This window comes from Lepidochelys kempii, chromosome 9 (assembly GCF_965140265.1).
Source record: "Lepidochelys kempii isolate rLepKem1 chromosome 9, rLepKem1.hap2, whole genome shotgun sequence".
NCBI classification, from domain to species: Eukaryota; Metazoa; Chordata; order Testudines; family Cheloniidae; genus Lepidochelys; species Lepidochelys kempii.
Window position 1 is genome coordinate 54,415,177 of NC_133264.1, and position 19,540 is coordinate 54,434,716.

Below are 19,540 nucleotides of genomic sequence, written 5' to 3' on the forward strand. Positions count from 1 at the left end.
CCCCTGACGGTGCCACGTTCCCGCTCCTCTCCCTCCTCCCCCACCGGAGTGGCCAAACACCTGTTTGGTGGCGGTCGGGCAGGAAGCGCTGGGAGGTAGGCGGAGGAGCGGGGACGTGGTGCGCTCAGGGGAGGAGGAAGAGGAGGAGATGGGGCAGGGGGGAGGGGGGAGGGGAGCTTGGTTGCCAGTGGGTGCAGAGCACCCACTAATTTTTCCCCATGGGTGCTCTAGCCCCAGAGCACCCACGGAGTCAGCGCCTATGGTCCAGAGGTGCAAATGGCCTCGAACAAGGGTAAAGCAGCCTTGGGACACCTGCCTGTCATAGAGGAGCCTTTTCAGAAGGTGGCCCTGGGCTTGGTGAGGGACGGATGGTAGGGGAAGGCCTCCCCCGATGGATAATCAGGGGTGGAGTATGTACTGACTTTCTCGCTGAGCTCATGGGTCCGGCCAGGGAGAATCTAGCCAGGACCCAAGGGAGGCAGAAAGTCTGGTATGACCAGTCAGCCTCTGGCACCGGCGACCAGGTGAGGGTTCTCATCCCGGTGAGGAAGAATAAGCTGCAAGCTGCCTGGGACGGGCCTTTCAAGGTCATCAAGCAGTTGAATGAGGAGACGATGTGGTGGAACTGCCCAACCAGGCTCACAGCCATTGAGGGGACCAGGTCAACATGATGAAGTGTACTGTGACAGGGAGAGGCTGGTATTGGCCATATATGGCCAGTGGGAGAAGGGGGAAGATCCCTGGTGGGTCTCTTCCCTGAGACCAGAGCCGGTCCCTTGCTGGAATCAGTTCCCCTCTCTGACCGGCTAACCCATGCCCTGCAGGCAGAGATCAGAGAGACGCTGCATTCATACCAACAGCTGTTTTCCAACTGGCCTGGGCTCACTAACCATGCTGTCCACTGTGGGGATCTGGGAGCTGGCCCTCCCATCAGGTGTTCCCCACTCAGAGTAATGGGGAACACAGAACAGCCCCTGGAGGGAGAGGTCAGAGACATGCTGGCTTTAGGGGTGATCCAGCCATCCACCAGCCCTGGGGGCCTCTCCCGTGGTGCTGCCCCCAGGAAAGATGGGTCGATCCAGTTCTGTGTGGCCTATCAGAAGCTCAATGCCATCACCATGTCTCGTGCCTGCCATACCTAGGCCTGATGAAATCCTAGACAAGTTGGGGTGGAACTCGGTACCCCAATACCAGGGATTTTACCAAAGGCTCCTGGCAGGTGCCTTTGGATCCAGATGCCAGGTTGAAACCTGCTTTTCTCACCCCTTTGGGGGTTTACAAGTCCCTAGTCCTATCTTTCAGCCTCAAGGAGGCGCCTGTCACCAACCAGCGACAGGTGGATCAATTACTGAGGGGGATGGAGAATTTTACCCTAGCATACGTTGATTATATCTGTGCCTGTCAAGGTTCCTCCCCCACTCTGAACTCTAGGGTACAGATGTGGGGACCTGCATGAAAAACCTCCTAAGCTTATCTTTACCAGCTTAGGTCAAAACTTCCCCAAGGTACAAAATATTCCACCCGTTGTCCTTGGACTGGCCACTACCACCACCAAACTAATACTGGTTACTGGGGAAGAGCTGTTTGGACGCGTCCTTCCCCCCAAAATACTTCCCAAAACCTTGCACCCCACTTCCTGGACAAGGTTTGGTAAAAAGCCTCACCAATTTGCCTAGGTGACTACAGACCCAGACCCTTGGATCTTAAGAACAATGAACAATCCTCCCAACACTTGCACCCCCCCTTTCCTGGGAAATGTTGGATAAAAAGCCTCACCAATTTGCATAGGTGACCACAGACCCAAACCCTTGGATCTGAGAACAATGAAAAAGCATTCAGTTTTTTACAAGAAGACTTTTAATAAAAAATAGAAGTAAATAGAAATAAAGAAATCCCCCCTGTAAAATCAGGATGGTAGATATCTTACAGGGTAATTAGATTCAAAAACATAGAGAACCCCTCTAGGCAAAACCTTAAGTTACAAAAAAGATACATAGACAGAAATAGTTATTCTATTCAGCACAATTCTTTTCTCAGCCATTTAAAGAAATCATAATCTAACACATACCTAGCTAGATTACTTACTAAAAGTTCTAAGACTCCATTCCTGGTCTATCCCCGGTAAAAGACCAGCATATAGACATAGACAGACACAGACCCTTTGTTTCTCTCCCTCCTCCCAGCTTTTGAAAGTATCTTGTCTCCTCATTCGTCATTTTGGTCAGGTGCCAGCAAGGTTACCTTTAGCTTCTTAACCCTTTACAGGTGAGAGGAGCTTTCCCCTGGCCAGGAGGGATTTTAAAGGGGTTTACCCTTCCCTTTATATTTATGACAGTGCCATTAGCCAGATCTGGGAGGACCAGGTGTCCTAGGCGAAGAGGGAGCTGAGTCACCTCCAGGATGCAGGGCTGACTGTAAAAGCTGAGATGTGTAAGGTGGGGAGCGGCTGCCTAAAGCCAGAGCCAGCCAAGGTGCGGGCAATCAAAGACTGACCTGCTCCCCAGACTAAGAAACAGGCCCAGACCTTTATTGGGATGGTGTGGCACTACTGGAGGTTTGTGCCCCACTTTAGCTCTGTGTCAGCTCCCATCACTGAGCTATGCAAGAATGGTGAGCCAGAAAAGCTGGTCTGGACCGGGCAGTGCCAGAGGGCTCTCTGTACACTGAAGGAGGATCTGGTCAAGGGCCTGGTGCTGGGAAACCCAGACTGACAAGACCTTTATGGTGTTCACCGATGCCTCACAGACAGGGTAGGGTATGGTGCCGAGGCAGGCCAATGCAAAGGGGGAGAAACACCAGATCATGTACCTGAGCAGGAAGCTGCTGCCCCGGGAGCAGAGCTACGCAGCCATAGAGAAGGAATGCCTGGCCACAGAGTGGGCTCTAAAAGGCTGCAGCCGGATCTATTTGGGCGGCGCTTCACTGAGTATCTGGACCACTCGCCCTGCCGTGGCTGCACCAGATGAGAGATGCCAATGCCAAGCTCCTGAGGTGGAGTCTGTCCTTTCAGGATTATGAGATGGAGGTGGTCCATGTTAAGGGGAGTGCAAATGTTATAGCTGATGCTTTGTCCCGGAGAGGGGGGCCTGAACTTCCCCCGATCACTGGGGAAAGTGACCCCACTCAGTTCAGTCTCGAAGGGGGGAGAGATGTGACAAAGTGGGGATTTTCCCTTGTTATGTTGTATGTGAGCCTATGTGAGTCTTACTGTTTTGCATGAATGCTGTGTGTACCTCAGTTTCCCTATGTATTGCACCAATGTCTAGGTGGTAGGAATAAGGGGATGTGACTTTTGCAGAGGCTGTTCCAGCTGCCTGCACTGATGCTATAACCGCCCCTTCATAACCTGAGACCCAGGAGGGGGATGCGACCAGGTGACTCTTGGCCCAGGAAGCGAGACAAAGGCCGGAGGAGGAGCAACAAGCAGGGCAGGGGCCAGACAGCTGGAAGCGAGTCAGTCTAGGCTGGCTTGGGGCTCAGGGGGAGGACCAGAGCCCTGGCTCTGGGCTCTCTTCCCCCCAAGATGGACTTGGGTGAAAGTCACTGATTTCTGTGCTAACAAGTTCTGTCCTACGCTGTGTTCCTGTCGACTAATAAACCTGTTTTACTGGTTGGCTGAGAGTCACGTCTGACTGCGGAGTTTGGATGCAGGGCCCTCTGGCTTCCCCAGGAGCCCTGCCTGGGCAGACTTGCTGTGGCAAGCACATGGTGTGGAAGCAGATGATGAATGCTCTGAGGTCAGACCCAGGAAGAAGCTGTGTAAGCTTCTTGCTCTGGAGACATTATGCTCAGAGAGAGGAGGCATGCTCCCCTAGAGTCCTGACTGGCTTCATATGGAGTAGTTCCAGACCATTGACCCGGTGACTCCATGACACAAAGTGTTTGCTGACAGCTATTCCTTTGAGTATCTAGTCTGTGAGCTATGTGATTAGTCACTTAAATCATAGTATTGTTCCTATTCTCTAATTGATATCTTCATATAAATAGTAGGGTTTGAACTCTTACTCCTTCACTGCTAATGAAGTACTACTGTACTGCTGGAGCTGGTGTGCTGACTATTACATTAAGGAATAAGTGTGATAACCAGCCACTAGAAGGGGACAAAGACCCATTCTACTGAAATGAGTTACTCTGACCTTTGTAAGCTAATTCTATTTCTGCCCAACATGAATTTCATTTTCTCATTAAACAAATTTCCTTTGTGATTAAACAAATCTCTGTTACTAGCCTAAAATTCCCTTTTGGCAAACATTTATATGAAAATGTTTACACTTTTATGAGTAAAATGAGATGTAAGCATGGTTAAAGCAAAATTTTATTTGAAGTTAGTTGCCAAAAAAATTCTCATTGTATATTACAGAAAAAAAGGGGGTGGAAATCAGCTGTTAATAGGTTTGAGTATCAACTGTTCCTACCACCTAAAGTGAAAAGAGACAGAGATTATGCTATGACCTGAAAACTACTGGATATTTTGGCATTACAAAAACATCAGATAAAGGTGAAAAAATAGACCAGGAAATGTAATATTTGTAAGGCAAAGAATTATACTCTTAGTCTAGGGAGCTCACCAAATGCAACAGATCTCAAAGTCTTTGGAGCAGGACCAGTCTTTTCATTCTGTGTTTATACAGTCAGTGCCTTGCATAATAGGGTCCTGGTCCATGACTTGGGCTCCTCAGCACTATCGCAAAATGAATAAAACAGTAGTAAGAATACCCATGGACCAGACTGCTGTGGAACAGAGACTTGCAATTCAATAGCTGTTAGGTGCCATAGACAGTTTTTCAAGATAGCCTGAAGTTCATTCCAATAAAAAAAATAAATCAAGGCTAACTGAACTTCTAATTAATCAATACTTGGCCAGTTGTGGGATCCCTTGTTATTTTTATGAAATCTAGGCAAAAAACCTTTCAGTCTAAAGTGTTTCAACAGCTTCAAGATCCTAGAAATACCCGAAAGTTGCACCTCGGGAGAACAATTTAACTGGGATCTTAGGAACTTAGTTAAGCTGTTACCCTAAATTATTCCTGAGGAACACTATCAAAATGGACGGTAACCAGCATATTCCACGCCTTTACATCTACAGAACAGCAGTGAAGGAATATAAAGCATGTTCCCTGCCTCCTCGTGTTTTGACATAAGTTCAACACAATAGCACCTCATAAAATAAACTTTCTGATAGAGGTCACATGGAGAAACTTTAAAATCAAGATACCTCTTTTAGTTATATTATTCATAGGAAATATGAAAATAGACCACTGTTAGGATATAGATATTCAGGCCTGTCTGCAAAGGCCTGTACTTTAAGAATTTAGGTGTATTCTTATCGCTTGGCTAGTTCTAGAGGTATAAAAGAAAGAATCAAAATCACTATCTGCTGGTGTAAGGGCCTTCTCTTACTGTGACTGTCTGAGACCCTGTTCTTAGGCTAAGGCCTTTGGCTAAGCAGCAGAGGCAGCCATAAGCTGGGAAGCGAACGGTCACATCCTCACATTCCAAACTAGTCACATTGAAATAAGGTGCTATTGGGCTGTTAGGCACTATCAGGACAGGATTGTATTCCTATCACCTCCAGAGAAAGGGAAGTGCCTAGAAAATGTAAAAGGAAACTTAGTTTGATAGCATCCTATCTGGCAAGAACTCACTTATCAATAGCTGGGATGTGAAACCCTCACTTCTGTATTGTCTTGTCATTATGGTTTCCACTTTGCTATTGTTTGTCTGTATAATCTCTGTCTGGTTCTGTGATTGCTCCTGTGTGCTATATAATTAATTTTGCTGGGTGTAAACTAATTAAGGTGGTGGGATATAATTGGTTAAATAATCATGTTACAATATGTTAGGATTGGTTAGTTAAATTTCAGGAAAATGATTGGTTAAGGTATAGCTAAGCAGAACTCAAGTTTTACTATATAATCTGTAGTCAATGAGGAAGTGAGTGGGTGGGGGAGGAGAGATGGGAACAGGGAATGGAGGTAAGAAAATTGGAATCATGTTTTGCTAAAGGGGGAAATGGGAACAGGGAATGGGAGTAAGGAAGTTGGAATCATGTTTGGCTAAGGGTAGGAATGGGAACAGGGACACAGGTGTAAGGCTCTGTGGTGTCAGAGCTGGGAAGGAGGATACTAAGGAAGGAAACTGGAATCATGCTTGCTGGAAGTTCACCCCAATAAACATCGAATTGTTTGCACCTTTGGACTTCGGGTATTGTTGCTCTCTGTTCATGCGAGAAGGACCAGGGAAGTAAGTGGGTGAAGGAATAAGCCCCCTAACATCTTGGTGCCGTGACTCGGATGCATCGCATTGGATAGGTGAGTGGCAACCTGTAAGTCCCCCTCCCCAACAGTCCGCGCAGCTGCTTGGAGGGAGTATTGCGAACTCTCGTGATGGTAGTTGCGGGTTCTGGCAAGCCAGGGTAAAGGATTTTTTGGATAAATGGATAAGGGAAAACCAGAGCCCATACCAGGTACAGCTGTCAACCTGGGATGAGATTAAAAAGGAAATGGAGGAAGTGTTAGGGGACCCAGAGGGATGGGGGGTGGCTGAGGAGCCCACCCTCCTTGGTACATGGGTAGTGGAAGAAGGTCTCTGCGCATGGGGACTGAATGCCTTCCAGGGAAAGGAGGCACTTCTGTCTGCTTGTGAGAGGTTTGAAGTAAGGGCAGCATTATGGGAAGCTGCCAGTAATCTTTCAAGTTTGGTGCTGCTTCAGCAAGGGCTGCAGAAGGGTTGTAAATTAGTTAGGGGTAGTTAAAGATGATTTGGCACAAAAGGGTCTATAGTCAAAAGCAGAGTTAACAGATGACCTTTAGCGACTGGAGCTGGGACTTGGTCCTGGGGGAGTGGAGAGAAAGAAAAAAAAAAAGTTTCAAAGTGCAACCTGCCTTTCCACACTCTTTTGTTTTTCTGAAGTTTTAATGGAGGGTACTTTGGATACTTATGTGAGATGTCAAGAAGGAAGTTTTTGTTTAATGATAAAACCCAGTTATATAAATGTAACTGTATGTGCAACTCTGTGCAGTCATATTGGATGGAAGCTTGGTAATTAAATTATCCAAGGGGGTCAGGTAGAGTGGCTACTACCATCACTACGCTTCTGTCTCCAGAAGCCTTTACAGCTATTCTGAGGGAAAATGGGCCCTTTTCCCACAGAAATGGTCTATAAGGGACTGCTGCAGGCAGCAGGCAAAGAGAGAATCTGATCAAAATTATTTGACTTTTGGGTAATGTAATCAAAATCACTAAAGGATGGAAGGGGTTTCTATTGGAATTTAACTTGGCTGTTCCTGGTTGTGTCTAGTTGTACAAGATGGAAGTGTAATCGGGTACAGTTATGTATTTGAGTAATCACAGTGCAAGGGATGTTAGGTAAAAGAGAATTTTGTATGTGCACAGGTAAAAAGAAAAGGGGAGGAATGATGGGAACACTGAGCCTTGGGATGGCTCTGGGGGATCAGATTGTTGCTTTGGCGGGTGTGCATGAAAACTCTGTGGGCATGGGGGAGGCAGTTACACCTTGTGTAAAATTAATATGGCTAATATAATGTTATGGAGGTTAAACTATATGGAAGGAATGTGCATTTTCCCAGGACGTGTGCAGTGTATATTGGAGAAGGGGTAAAAGAAATGCAAATAAAACCATGCGAACGCAATGCCGTCCACAGCCTCAGAAACAACTCTGACATCATAATCAAAAAGGCTGACAAAGGAGGTGCTGTTGTCATCATGAATAGGTCGGAATATGAACAAGAGGCTGCTCGGCAGCTCTCCAACACGAGTTTCTACAAGCCATTACCCTATGATCCCACTGAGAGTTACCAAAAGCAACTACAGCATTTGCTCAAGAAACTTCCTGAAAAAGCACAAGATCAAATCCGCACAGACACACCCCTGGAACCCCGACCTGGGATATTCTATCTACTACCCAAGATCCATAAACCTGGAAATCCTGGGCGCCCCATCATCTCAGGCATTGGCACCCTGACAGCAGGATTGTCTGGCTATGTAGACTCCCTCCTCAGACCCTACGCTACCAGCACTCCCAGCTACCTTCGAGACACCATTGACTTCCTGAGGAAACTTCAATCCATCGGTGATCTTCCTGATAACACCATCCTGGTGACTATGGATGTAGAAGCCCTCTACACCAACATTCCACACAAAGATGGACTACAAGCCGTCAGGAACACTATCCCCGATAATGTCACGGCTAACCTGGTGGCTGAACTTTGTGACTTTGTCCTTACCCATAACTATTTCACATTTGGGGACAATGTATACCTTCAGATCAGCGGCACTGCTATGGGTACCCGCATGGCCCCACAGTATGCCAACATTTTTATGGCTGATTTAGAACAACACTTCCTCAGCTCTCGTCCCCTAAAGCCCCTACTCTACTTGCGCTATATTGATGACATCTTCATCATCTGGACCCATGGAAAAGAAGCCCTTGAGGAATTCCACCATGATTTCAACAATTTCCATCCCACCACCAACCTCAGCCTGGTCCAGTCCACACAAGAGATCCACTTCCTGGACACTACAGTGCTAATAAACAATGGTCACATAAACACCACCCTATACCGGAAACCTACTGACCGCTATTCCTACCTGCATGCCTCCAGCTTTCACCCTGACCACACCACACGATCCATCGTCTACAGCCAAGCTCTGCGATACAACCGCATTTGCTCCAACCCCTCAGACAGAGACAAACACCTACAAGATCTCTGTCAAGCTTTCTTACAACTACAATACCCACCTGCGGAAGTAAAGAAACAGATTGATAGAGCCAGAAGAGTTCCCAGAAGTTACCTACTACAGGACAGGCCTAACAAAGAAAATAACAGAACGCCACTAGCCGTCACCTTCAGCCCCCAACTAAAACCCCTCCAACGCATTATTAAGGATCTACAACCTATCCTAAAGGATGACCCAACACTCTCACAAATCTTGGGAGACAGGCCAGTCCTTGCCTACAGACAGCCCCGCAACCTGAAGCAAATACTCACCAACAACCACATACCACACAACAGAACCACTAACCCAGGAACTTATCCTTGCAACAAAGCCCGTTGCCAATTGTGCCCACATATCTATTCAGGAGACACCATCACAGGGCCTAATAACATCAGCCACACTATCAGAGGCTCGTTCACCTGCACATCCACCAATGTGATATATGCCATCATGTGCCAGCAATGCCCCTCTGCCATTTACATTGGTCAAACTGGACAGTCTCTACGTAAAAGAATAAATGGACACAAATCAGATGTCAAGAATTATAACATTCATAAACCAGTCGGAGAACACTTCAATCTCTCTGGTCACGCAATCACAGACATGAAGGTCGCTATCTTAAAACAAAAAAACTTCAAATCCAGACTCCAGCGAGAAACTGCTGAATTGGAATTCATTTGCAAATTGGACACTATTAATTTAGGCTTAAATAGAGACTGGGAGTGGCTAAGTCATTATGCAAGGTAGCCTATTTCCCCTTGTTTTTTCCTACCACCCCCCCCCACCAGATGTTCTGGTTTAACTTGGATTTAAACTTGGAGAGTGGTCAGTTTGGATGAGCTATTACCAGCAGGAGAGTGAGTTTGTGTGTGTATGGGGGTTGGGGGTGTGTGAGAAAACCTGGATTTGTGCTGGAAATGGCCCACCTTGATTATCATGCACATTGTAGGGAGAGTGGTCACTTTGGATGAGCTATTACCAGCAGGATAGTGAGTTTGTGTGTGTGGTTTTTGGGAGGGGGGTGAGGGGGTGAGAGAACCTGGATTTGTGCAGGAAATGGCCCAACTTGATTATCATGCACATTGTGTAATGAGTTGTCACTTTGGATGGGCTATCACCAGCAGGAGAGTGAATTTGTGTGGGGGGGTGGAGGGTGAGAAAACCTGGATTTGTGCTGGAAATGGCCCAACCTGATGATCACTTTAGATAAGCTATTACCAGCAGGACAGTGGGGTGGGAGGAGGTATTGTTTCATATTCTCTGTGTGTATATAAAGTCTGCTGCAGTTTCCACGGTATGCATCTGATGAAGTGAGCTGTAGCTCACGAAAGCTCATGCTCAAATAAATTGGTTAGTCTCTAAGGTGCCACAAGTACTCCTTTTCTTTTTGCGAATACAGACTAACATGGCTGTTACTCTGAAACCTGAAATAAAACATGGTACTTCAGTAAAATCCTAATAGTGCTTCAAAAGGGGCCACAATAGGTTGTGCTTTCTTTTTCAGATCTGTGTGTGTTTTGGAGCAGGAGATGAAAGTGGAAAGTAATCAGAACTCTGATGGAAGTAAAATGTTTCCCTTTTAAGACAGTGTCTGAGCTGCTAACAGCTTTGGATCCAGAAGCAAGCTAGTAAGCCTCTGTGTAAATGCAAATTACCTAGCTGATGGGCACAAAGGAGCTGCAAATAATGAATACATCCGGTCAGCAAACAAGCTACTAGAAGACTCAGATTATGGCCCTCCAGGAAAGGGAGGTGAAAAAAACAAGTCAAGTCTGAAAATAAAGGGGACAGGTTAACCTTAAGGGGGGTGTGTATGTGTGTACAGTGCTAACATCTGAAGCTGTGTCTCAGCTATTACCTGAGAATAAACTTAAAGCTTGGTACAGCAGAGAAACTATTGCAAACTTGGTCTGTTGTACAAGAGGGGAAACTGAGGTACACCATCTCATGAATTTCATAAATGACCAGTGAGTGAGGTAATTCACTAGCCTGACTATAGAACGAAATAAGGACAGCCTGGAGGTAATTCTTCTGTTTTTCCTGCAATTAGCAAGGAAATTTGTAAAAGAAAGTGGTATTATTATTAAGCAATAGTCTGTCCCCACCATGGGGGTGGAAGCTGTTTCTTTTGTTTTTCAGACACTCTACAAGCAAGCTGGCACCAGCAGAAGAATAACCCAGAATACCATGGATCTGTGTTTTGTGTTGTTTGTCTGTGGTGTTTGTCTTGTTGCTAGCATTGCTGTGTTTTAATGAACAGAAAACCTCATGATGTGGGTGGGGGATGGCTTCAAAAGGCTGACCTTGGTGGGGAGATGTGTATGGGAATGCAAAATGCTCAACTAGGAGGCCAGCATCTGTGTAATAGCTACTGTGGTACCTGGAAATGGAATGGCAACTAAGGTGGCCCCCACAAGCCCTATGGAAATAATGAAAAGGGGAGGAGCTCACTGGGAATCAATGGAGGGGTGTGTAAAATAGTGTAAATCAATAGAAGATGTTTGGATGTGCCCCGCTCCTATGACTATAGAGGAGCAGGATCAATGGCCTATGCAAGGGGTGGACAACTGGGTGTACTGTGTATAAGGTAAAGGAGTACTTGTGGCACCTTAGAGACTAACCAATTTATTAGTCTCTAAGGTGCCACAAGTACTCCTTTTCTTTTTGCGAATACAGACTAACACGGCTGTTACTCTGAAACCTGTGTATAAGGTGTTTTGCTGGGAATGTACATATTACTGGGGGCACAATTACACCAGCTCATAACCAAACTACACACATCTACATGCTGCTATATGGACTTTGGTGCACAAATGGATCTGTGAATCTTATTGCTGTAAATAAGCCAGTGCCTACTGCCTGATTCCATACCAAGTGGTCAAGTTGGTTTGGACAATATCCCATTTCTCTGTGAACATTCAATGGACTTATGATATGGACAAAAGCAAGCAAAACCTCCAGAGGCAGCTTGTTGCAACTGCCAGCAACTGGACACAAGATCGTGACCCCATCGAAGGAGGAGAGGCAGTGTTTTGGGGGTGTCTTGGATGTTGGACCATACTGCAGTGGTCAGGACTCAGTGTTGCTGTGGATTTTGAATTGTTAACTGTACTTGTGTTTCGTTGCATAGGGAGATAACCTATAAGTAATGTAATAAGCCCTCCAAACCCTGCAGTGTACTAGACAACCCGGACCCAGTCTTCTCAGGCCCACTCTAATGGGAAGTCTGGAACACTAATTGGAATAGGTGTGGTATGCCCGTATGAGAGAAGGTGCAGGGCACTATACTACACAAGGGGCAGTGGGACAAATGGAATATCGACACCTTCCACCTTGATGCCTGGCCCTATCAGGAAATGTGTCGCCATATGTCCTATGCTTTTCCAGGGATACCTGGGCAGGAGGATCCCAAAAGAAAAAGAAAAAAAAGGGGTGGAGTGTTAGGATATAGATATTCAGGCCTGTCTGCAAAGGCCTGTACTTTAAGAATTTAGGTGTATTCTTGTCGCTTGGCTAGTTCTAGAGGTATAAAAGAAGGAATCAAAATCACTATCTGCTGGTGTAAGGGCCTTCTCTTACTGTGACAGTCTGAGACCCTGTTCTTAGGCTAAGGCCTTTGGCTAAGCAGCAGAGGCAGCCATAAGCTGGGAAGCGAACGGTCACATCCTCACATTCCAAACTAGTCACATTGAAATAAGGTGCTATTGGGCTGTTAGGCACTATCAGGACAGGATTGTATTCCTATCACCCCCAGAGAAAGGGAAGTGCCTAGAAAATGTAAAAGGAAACTTAGTTTGATAGCATCCTGTCTGGCAAGAACTCACTTATCAATAGCTGGGATGTGAAACCCTCACTTCTGTATTGTCTTGTCATTATAGTTTCCACTTTGCTATTGTTTGTCTGTATAATCTCTGTCTGGTTCTGTGATTGTTCCTGTGTGCTGTATAATTAATTTTGCTGGGTGTAAACTAATTAAGGTGGTGGGATATAATTGGTTAAATAATCATGTTACAATATGTTAGGATTGGTTAGTTAAATTTCAGGAAAATGATTGGTTAAGGTATAGCTAAGCAGAACTCAAGTTTTACTATATAATCTGTAGTCAATGAGGAAGTGAGTGGGTGGGGATGGGCATGGGGGAGATGGGAACAGGGAATGGGGGTAAGAAAATTGGAATCATGTTTTGCTAAAGGGGGAAATGGGAACAGGGAATGGGAGTAAGGAAGTTGGAATCATGTTTGGCTAAGGGTAGGAATGGGAACAGGGACACAGGTGTAAGGCTCTGTGGTGTCAGAGCTGGGAAGGAGGATACTAAGGAAGGAAACTGGAATCATGCTTGCTGGAAGTTCACCCCAATAAACATCGAATTGTTTGCACCTTTGGACTTTGGGTATTGTTGCTCTCTGTTCATGCGAGAAGAACCAGGGAAGTAAGTGGGTGAAGGAATAAACCCCCTAAGAACCACTTTCTTAGAAATCAGAAGGAAAACATAACAAGCACTTACTAGCTGGAAATAGCCTTTTTTGTGCTGCAGCTATTTGGTTCTGCCATATTTAAAGAGCCACCTCTAGAAAAGCATGCTGGGGAAATATGTTCCTATAAAAGGAAAACCTTGCAGTAGAAGGACAGGAGTGCTGAGAGCCATAGAACCACCCTATAAGCCATGTATATGATGGAAACCACTTTAAGCCAGGGGGTGTAGTAGCACCCCTAGTTCTAGCACCTATGTAGGGAGAGTTAGTAGGGACTAGGAAGTCACCAGCCATGGTACTGAAGGAGGCAAGGAAAAGGCTGGTTTTAAGTATTACAGTATTATTTAAGTATTAGGTATTATTGTATTTTCATGGTAGATTTTATACAGGGCTGATTTAAATGTTATATAGGATCAATTTGGGTCCTAAAATGAAACCCTCAATGAGATTAGACTGAGCTTGATAGGTCACTATTAGTAGACATTTAATCTCTTATGATAAGAATGAGGGTGTCTGATACATTAATTCAGATAGTCTTCAAAGACTGTCAAGGTTATGTTATGACTACTTCTAAAGGACCCAGACTACATCAAGCAACTGACGCTCAACTGGCAAACACCTTCAAAAGGAGTCAGAATGACTTCCAAGTAAAATGGAGGAATCTTAAACTGGATCTGAAGTTAGTCATAATGCAGCAGAAATGGAGCCCTCTTTCAGTGTAGAAGTTCAGATATACTGATTCTAATAATGACTCCAGTTCTTATATTCCTTAGGGTGGAAAACAGGCTGCAGATTGTGGAGACTCAGTTCAAAGAGCTGAACTCTGCCATGGATAAACTGACACAGAAGCTGCAGTTTCAGGATAAAACCCTGGAGAAGCAGGTGGACGAGGATGAGATGTGGATATCCTTGCTGGAGGACAGGTGAGCCACAGAATTAAAAAACAGCTCAGTTTCCCCTCCATGCATCAGCTGGGAGATTAGAGAATTGAGAAACGTGTAAATTGTATATGTGCAGGTGAAGATGAATAGGCTTATGCTACATTGAGTGAAAAGAATAAAACTCTTTCTATATCCAGGGATGTGGCTTTGAATTGCCTTTTACCACAAGAGAATATAGTTTGTTGATCTCAGCAAATGCAAGGCAAATTCCATTCCAAGTGCAAAAACTTCTAAAGAAATTTTAAATATGCACTAAATATTATTATATCTTAAAAACCTATACCATTTCTAAGAATACCAGAGACACCATATGCTCTTTCAAAATCTTTCAGATAATTGTGTCCCACTATAAGCAGTAACAATCAGAATCTTATTAATGCCCTGGTTTTGTTCTGCTAGCAAATAAGGCCAAATCTTTCACATTTTGGTGCCTGAAGTTAGGCTCCCATATCCATATTTAGACATCTAAATAACAGGCTTTTTTTAAAAGGTCCTGAGCTACTCACAGTTCCCATGGAAAGCAATGGTAGCTCAGGTGCATAGTGCTTTGAAAAACAGGCTACTTTTAGATAACTCTGACCTGATCCTATGAAAACTTACAGATGTGTAACTATGGGCACATAAGTAGTCTCACTGAACTCAGTGGGACTACTTATGAGTAAAATTACACACATGCTTAATCCTCTGCAGAACTGGGGTCTAAATACATGGCAGAGGGGCATTGCTGGCACATGATGGCATATATAACATTAGTAGACGTGCAGATGAATGAGCCCTTGATGGCGTGGCTGATGTGGTTGGGTCCTCTGATGGTGTAGATACATTGGCCAAACCGGACAGTCCCTACATAAAAGAATAAATGGACGCAAATCGGACATCAGGAATGGTAACATACAAAAGCCAGTAGGAGAACACTTCAATCTTCCTGGACATTCTATAACAGATTTGAAAGTAGCTATACTTGAACAAAAAAACTTCAGAAACAGACTTCAAAGAGAAATAGCAGAACTAAAATTCATTTGCAAATTTAACACCATTAATTTGGGCTTGAATAGGGACTGGGAGTGGCTGGCTCATTACAAAAGCAGCTTTGCCTCTCCTGGAATTGACACCTCCTCATCTATTATTGGGAGTGGACGACATCCACCCTGATCGAATTGGCCCTGTCAGCACTGGTTCTCCACTTGTGAGGTAACTCCCTTCTCTTCATGTGTCAGTATATTTATATCTGCATCTGTAATTTTCACTCCATGCATCTGAAAAGTGGGGTTTTTACCCACGAAAGCTTATGCTCAAATATATCTGTTAGTCTTTAAGGTGCCACCGGACTCCTTGTTGAAAATGATAACTGTGTGTTTGCCTTTTAAGTAGAAGGGTTACTGTGATGTGATGGTTGCATTACCAAGGATTACTGGGGTTACAGATCACATGAATTCTCCACTTATTACCTAAATGGGAATGAGCTGAAGTATATGGGAAGTATTTTTGTCTAAGAAGTGGTTTCTGTCTCCATCTCCATGGCAGGTTCACTTCAGTGGAGATAAATCTTTTCTACAGCTATGTCAGTGAAATGCTCTGCTGCTTACATTCCCGTGTCAGAGTGAAGCTGCCAGATCTGGCGGGAGGCCTCCCCACCTTAGCCTCTGTCATGAGGCACAAAGGCAAGAACCAGAAAATTAGACTGGTGTGGGAAGCTGTGCTGGAGATGCTGGGGCTGCAAGAAGGAGATGTCCTAGCTCTATGCACCTTTTTCATCATACGTTGCTCTGAAGCACAGTATTACCCAGCTAACCAGAGGCAAAAGTACACCAGTGATATCAGCACAATGATAACCAAGGTGGTGAAGAACCAGATCCTCCAAGAGAGCCTGCTGTGTGCTGTACAGGTGGTAGAGAATGGCAGAGCACAGAGGGATCCAAAAAAGAAAGTAACCCTTGTCCAAAAATAACCTATGTGGCAGATTTCTTAAAACTCCCTTACCCACTTAGGACAAACAAGCTTACAACCTAAAGAGGTTCCTACATAAACATGCAATTACATATCCCAACTACTTCCGTGCATGTGTATATCAACACACAGATCCATACATACAAACACTCTCAACCATGACATGCTAATCTGTATCATGAGTCTGAAAAGCCAAGCAGATTCCCAGAATCAATACACCAGTCAAAAAGATTTTCATCACCATCATGTACAAGCTCAGTATGTACATGTAAATGTGTAGCCAGAGGCTGCTGGGAAGGACACAAAGATTCTTCTGTCTCTTAGCTAAAGATTTTGACACTTGCATAATGCTGAAGAGTTCAAATGCCAACATTTTCCAGCATAAAATCTGCTTTACTGTACTTTGTATTCTCATTGCATGTCTATGAAAGCTGTAAACTGTAGTATGCAACAGAGACACTAATTTCTTGTAATAAAACTCCTTGGTTTATTGTTTAATGTGTGTTACTGGTCTGTGGAAAATCAGTATTTTCACAGAATCCTAGGAATATAGGACTGCAAGGGATCTCCTGAAGTCATCAAGTCCAGTCCACCATCCTGAGGCAGGACCAAGCATACTTAAGACCATCCCTGACAAGTGTCTGTCCAACCTGTACTTAACTTCCAATGATGGGGATTCCACAATCTCCCTGAAAAGCCTATTTATTCCAGAACTGAACTACCCTTATAGCCAGAAAGTTTTTCCTAATATCTAATTTAAAATCTCCCTGACTGCAGATTAAGCCTATTAGTTCTTGTCCTTCCTTCAGTGAAGATACAGAACAATTGATCACCATCCTCTTTACAACTGCACTTAACGTATTTAAAGATTTACCAGGTCCCCTTCAGTCTTTTTTCAAGACTACACTTGTGCAGTTTTTTTAACCTTTCCTCATAGGTCAGGTTTTCTAAACAACTTATTTTTTGCAACAGCAGCTCACCTCTGGACTCTCGACAGTTTATCCCTATCTTTTCTGAAGTGTGACACCCAGAATTGGACACACTACTCCAGCTGAGGCCTCACTAGTGCTGACTAGAATAGGACAATTACCTCCTGTGTTTCATATATGATACTCCTGTTAATAGACCCGAGACTGATATTACCCCTTTTTGCAACTTCATCACATTTTTGACTCATATTCAATTTATGATCCACTATAACCCTCAGATCCTCTTTAGCAGCACTAACCCTGGCCAGTTATTCCATTTTGTAGTTGTGCATTTGATTTTTCCTTCCTTAGGGTAGTACTTTACACTTATCTTTACTGAATTTCATCTTGTTGATTTCTTATGAACTGCCATACTGGATCAGACCAATGGTTCATATAGCACAGTATCCTGACTCTGACAGTGGCAATTTTGGAGAGATCCACCCATGTCTTCACCTTCTGGCATTCAGAGGTTTAGGGTCACACTGAGCATGGAGTCATATCCCTGACCCTCTTGGCTAATAGCCATTCTAGTTGCTGGACACATCCTTCATGAGCTTATCTAGTTCTTTTTTGAACGCAGTTTACTTTCAGCCATCACAACATCCCATGGTAATGAGTTCTTCGGATTGACTGTGTGTGGTGTGAAAAAGTACTTCCTTATGTTTGTATTAAACCTGCTGTCTATTAATTTCATTGCCTAACCCCTGGTTTTTGTATTGTGGAAAAGGATAACTAACATGTCTCTATTCACTTTTTCCACACTATTATTTTATACCGTTCTGTCATATGTCCCCTTAATCATCTCTTTTCTAATCTTAACAGCCCTACTCATTTTAGGCTCTACTGATATGGAAGCCATTCTATAGCTTTGATAATCTTTGTTGCCCTTCTCTGAACCTTTTCCAGTTCCACTATATCTCTTTTGAGATGTGGAGACGAGAACTGGATACACTATTCAAGGTGTGGGTGCACCCTGGATTTAAATATTGGTGCTATAATATTTTGTCTTGATTTTCTATTCCATTCCTAATAGCGCCTAACATTCAGTAAGCCCTTTTGAACACAGCTAAAGTTTTCAGAGAACTATCCACAGTAACTCCAAGATCTCTTTCTGGAGTGGTAACAGCTAATTTAGAACCCATCATTTTATATATATATATAGAGAGAGAGATTATTTGCACTTGTCATTGTTGAAGTTTGTCTGCCATTCTGTTGCCTAGTCACTCAGTTTTGTTAGTTCCTCGAGTACCTCTTTACAGTCAGATTTGGACTTAAAAATTTGGAATAATTTTGTGTCATTTGAAAACATTGCCATGGCCCTGTTCACCCCCTTTTACAGATCATTAGTGACTATGTTGAATAGCACTGGTCCCAGTTCAGATCAATTACCTATTTGGCAAGTTCATTTTGAATTCTAAGTGCATCCTCCAAAGTGATTGCAAACCCTGAGCTGAAGTGAGCTGTAGTTCAGGAAAGCTTATGCTCAAATAAATTGGTTAGTCTCTAAGGTGCCACAAGTACTCCTTTCCCTCAGTTTTGCATCATCTGCAGAATTCATTAGCATACTCTCCACTCCACTATCCAAGTAATTAATGAAAATATTAATTAGTATTGCCTGACTCCTGCAGGTAGGGTTACCATCTGGCCAGTATTTGACAGGCCTGGCCAGGTTTTTTAAAAATTTGCCAATTACCAGAAAAATAATTTAATCTGCCAGGGTTTTTTTGCATGGGTCTAGAAATTTGCATTATCATCATAATACCCTGGGATCTCTTATATTAAAAGTTTCTAATTCCAGCTAAAGATGATACTTTAAACGGCTGGGGGAGGGGGGTATATTTAGGAGTTTCCTTGTAGTTAGGATTGCAGGGGTGGGGAAATCATAGAAGATCAGGGTTGGAAGGGACCTCAGGAAATTATCTAGTCCAATCCCCTGCTCAAAGTAGGGCCAATCCCCCATTTTTGCCCTCGATCCCTAAGTGGCCTATTCAAGGACTGAACTTGCAACTCTGGGTTTAGCAGGCCAATGCTCAAACCACTGAGCTATCCCTCCTCCCCCCCAAAGCCTATAGCCTGGCTTCCACGCCCCCGGCTCCACTCGGCCAGCTGTGCCAGAGCAGGCTAAGGGCCCAGACTGGATGTAGGAAAGGGCAGCCATATCAAACAGGAGCCGGCACGTTCAGCCGTGCCCCCGCAGCAGGCAGCTCCCAGCGCGGCCCCGGCCTCTCCCAGCAGCAGGCACGGCCGGGCGGGAGATAAGCTTCTGACGCACGAGCGGCGCCTGGCAGCCCCGCGTCGTTTCTCCGCGTTCCTTTTCCTGGGGCCCGCCCTGCCTGAAATGAGATGCCTCCGCCCGCCGCCTGAGCGAGGGCGGAGCCAGCCAGGCCAGGCCCTGTAACGGGGTTGGGCGGCCGAAGCCAGGCAAGCTGGGGGCGGGACTGGGGCCCCGCCTTTCCCCTCAGTAGCCCTG

The 19,540-nt window shown here is 44.7% G+C and overlaps 1 protein-coding gene across 1 annotated transcript; it reads left to right on the plus strand.

The window, feature by feature from the left end:
* The first annotated feature begins 276 nt into the window (after positions 1–276).
* On the plus strand, positions 277–16,394 carry SMCO1 (single-pass membrane protein with coiled-coil domains 1). Its single transcript, XM_073358692.1, has 3 exons — positions 277–371; positions 13,985–14,134; positions 15,677–16,394. The coding sequence occupies exons 1-3, from the start codon at positions 277–279 to the stop codon at positions 16,098–16,100; spliced, it is 669 nt and encodes a 222-aa protein (XP_073214793.1). The 3' UTR covers positions 16,101–16,394.
* Positions 16,395–19,540: the final 3,146 nt, after the last annotated feature.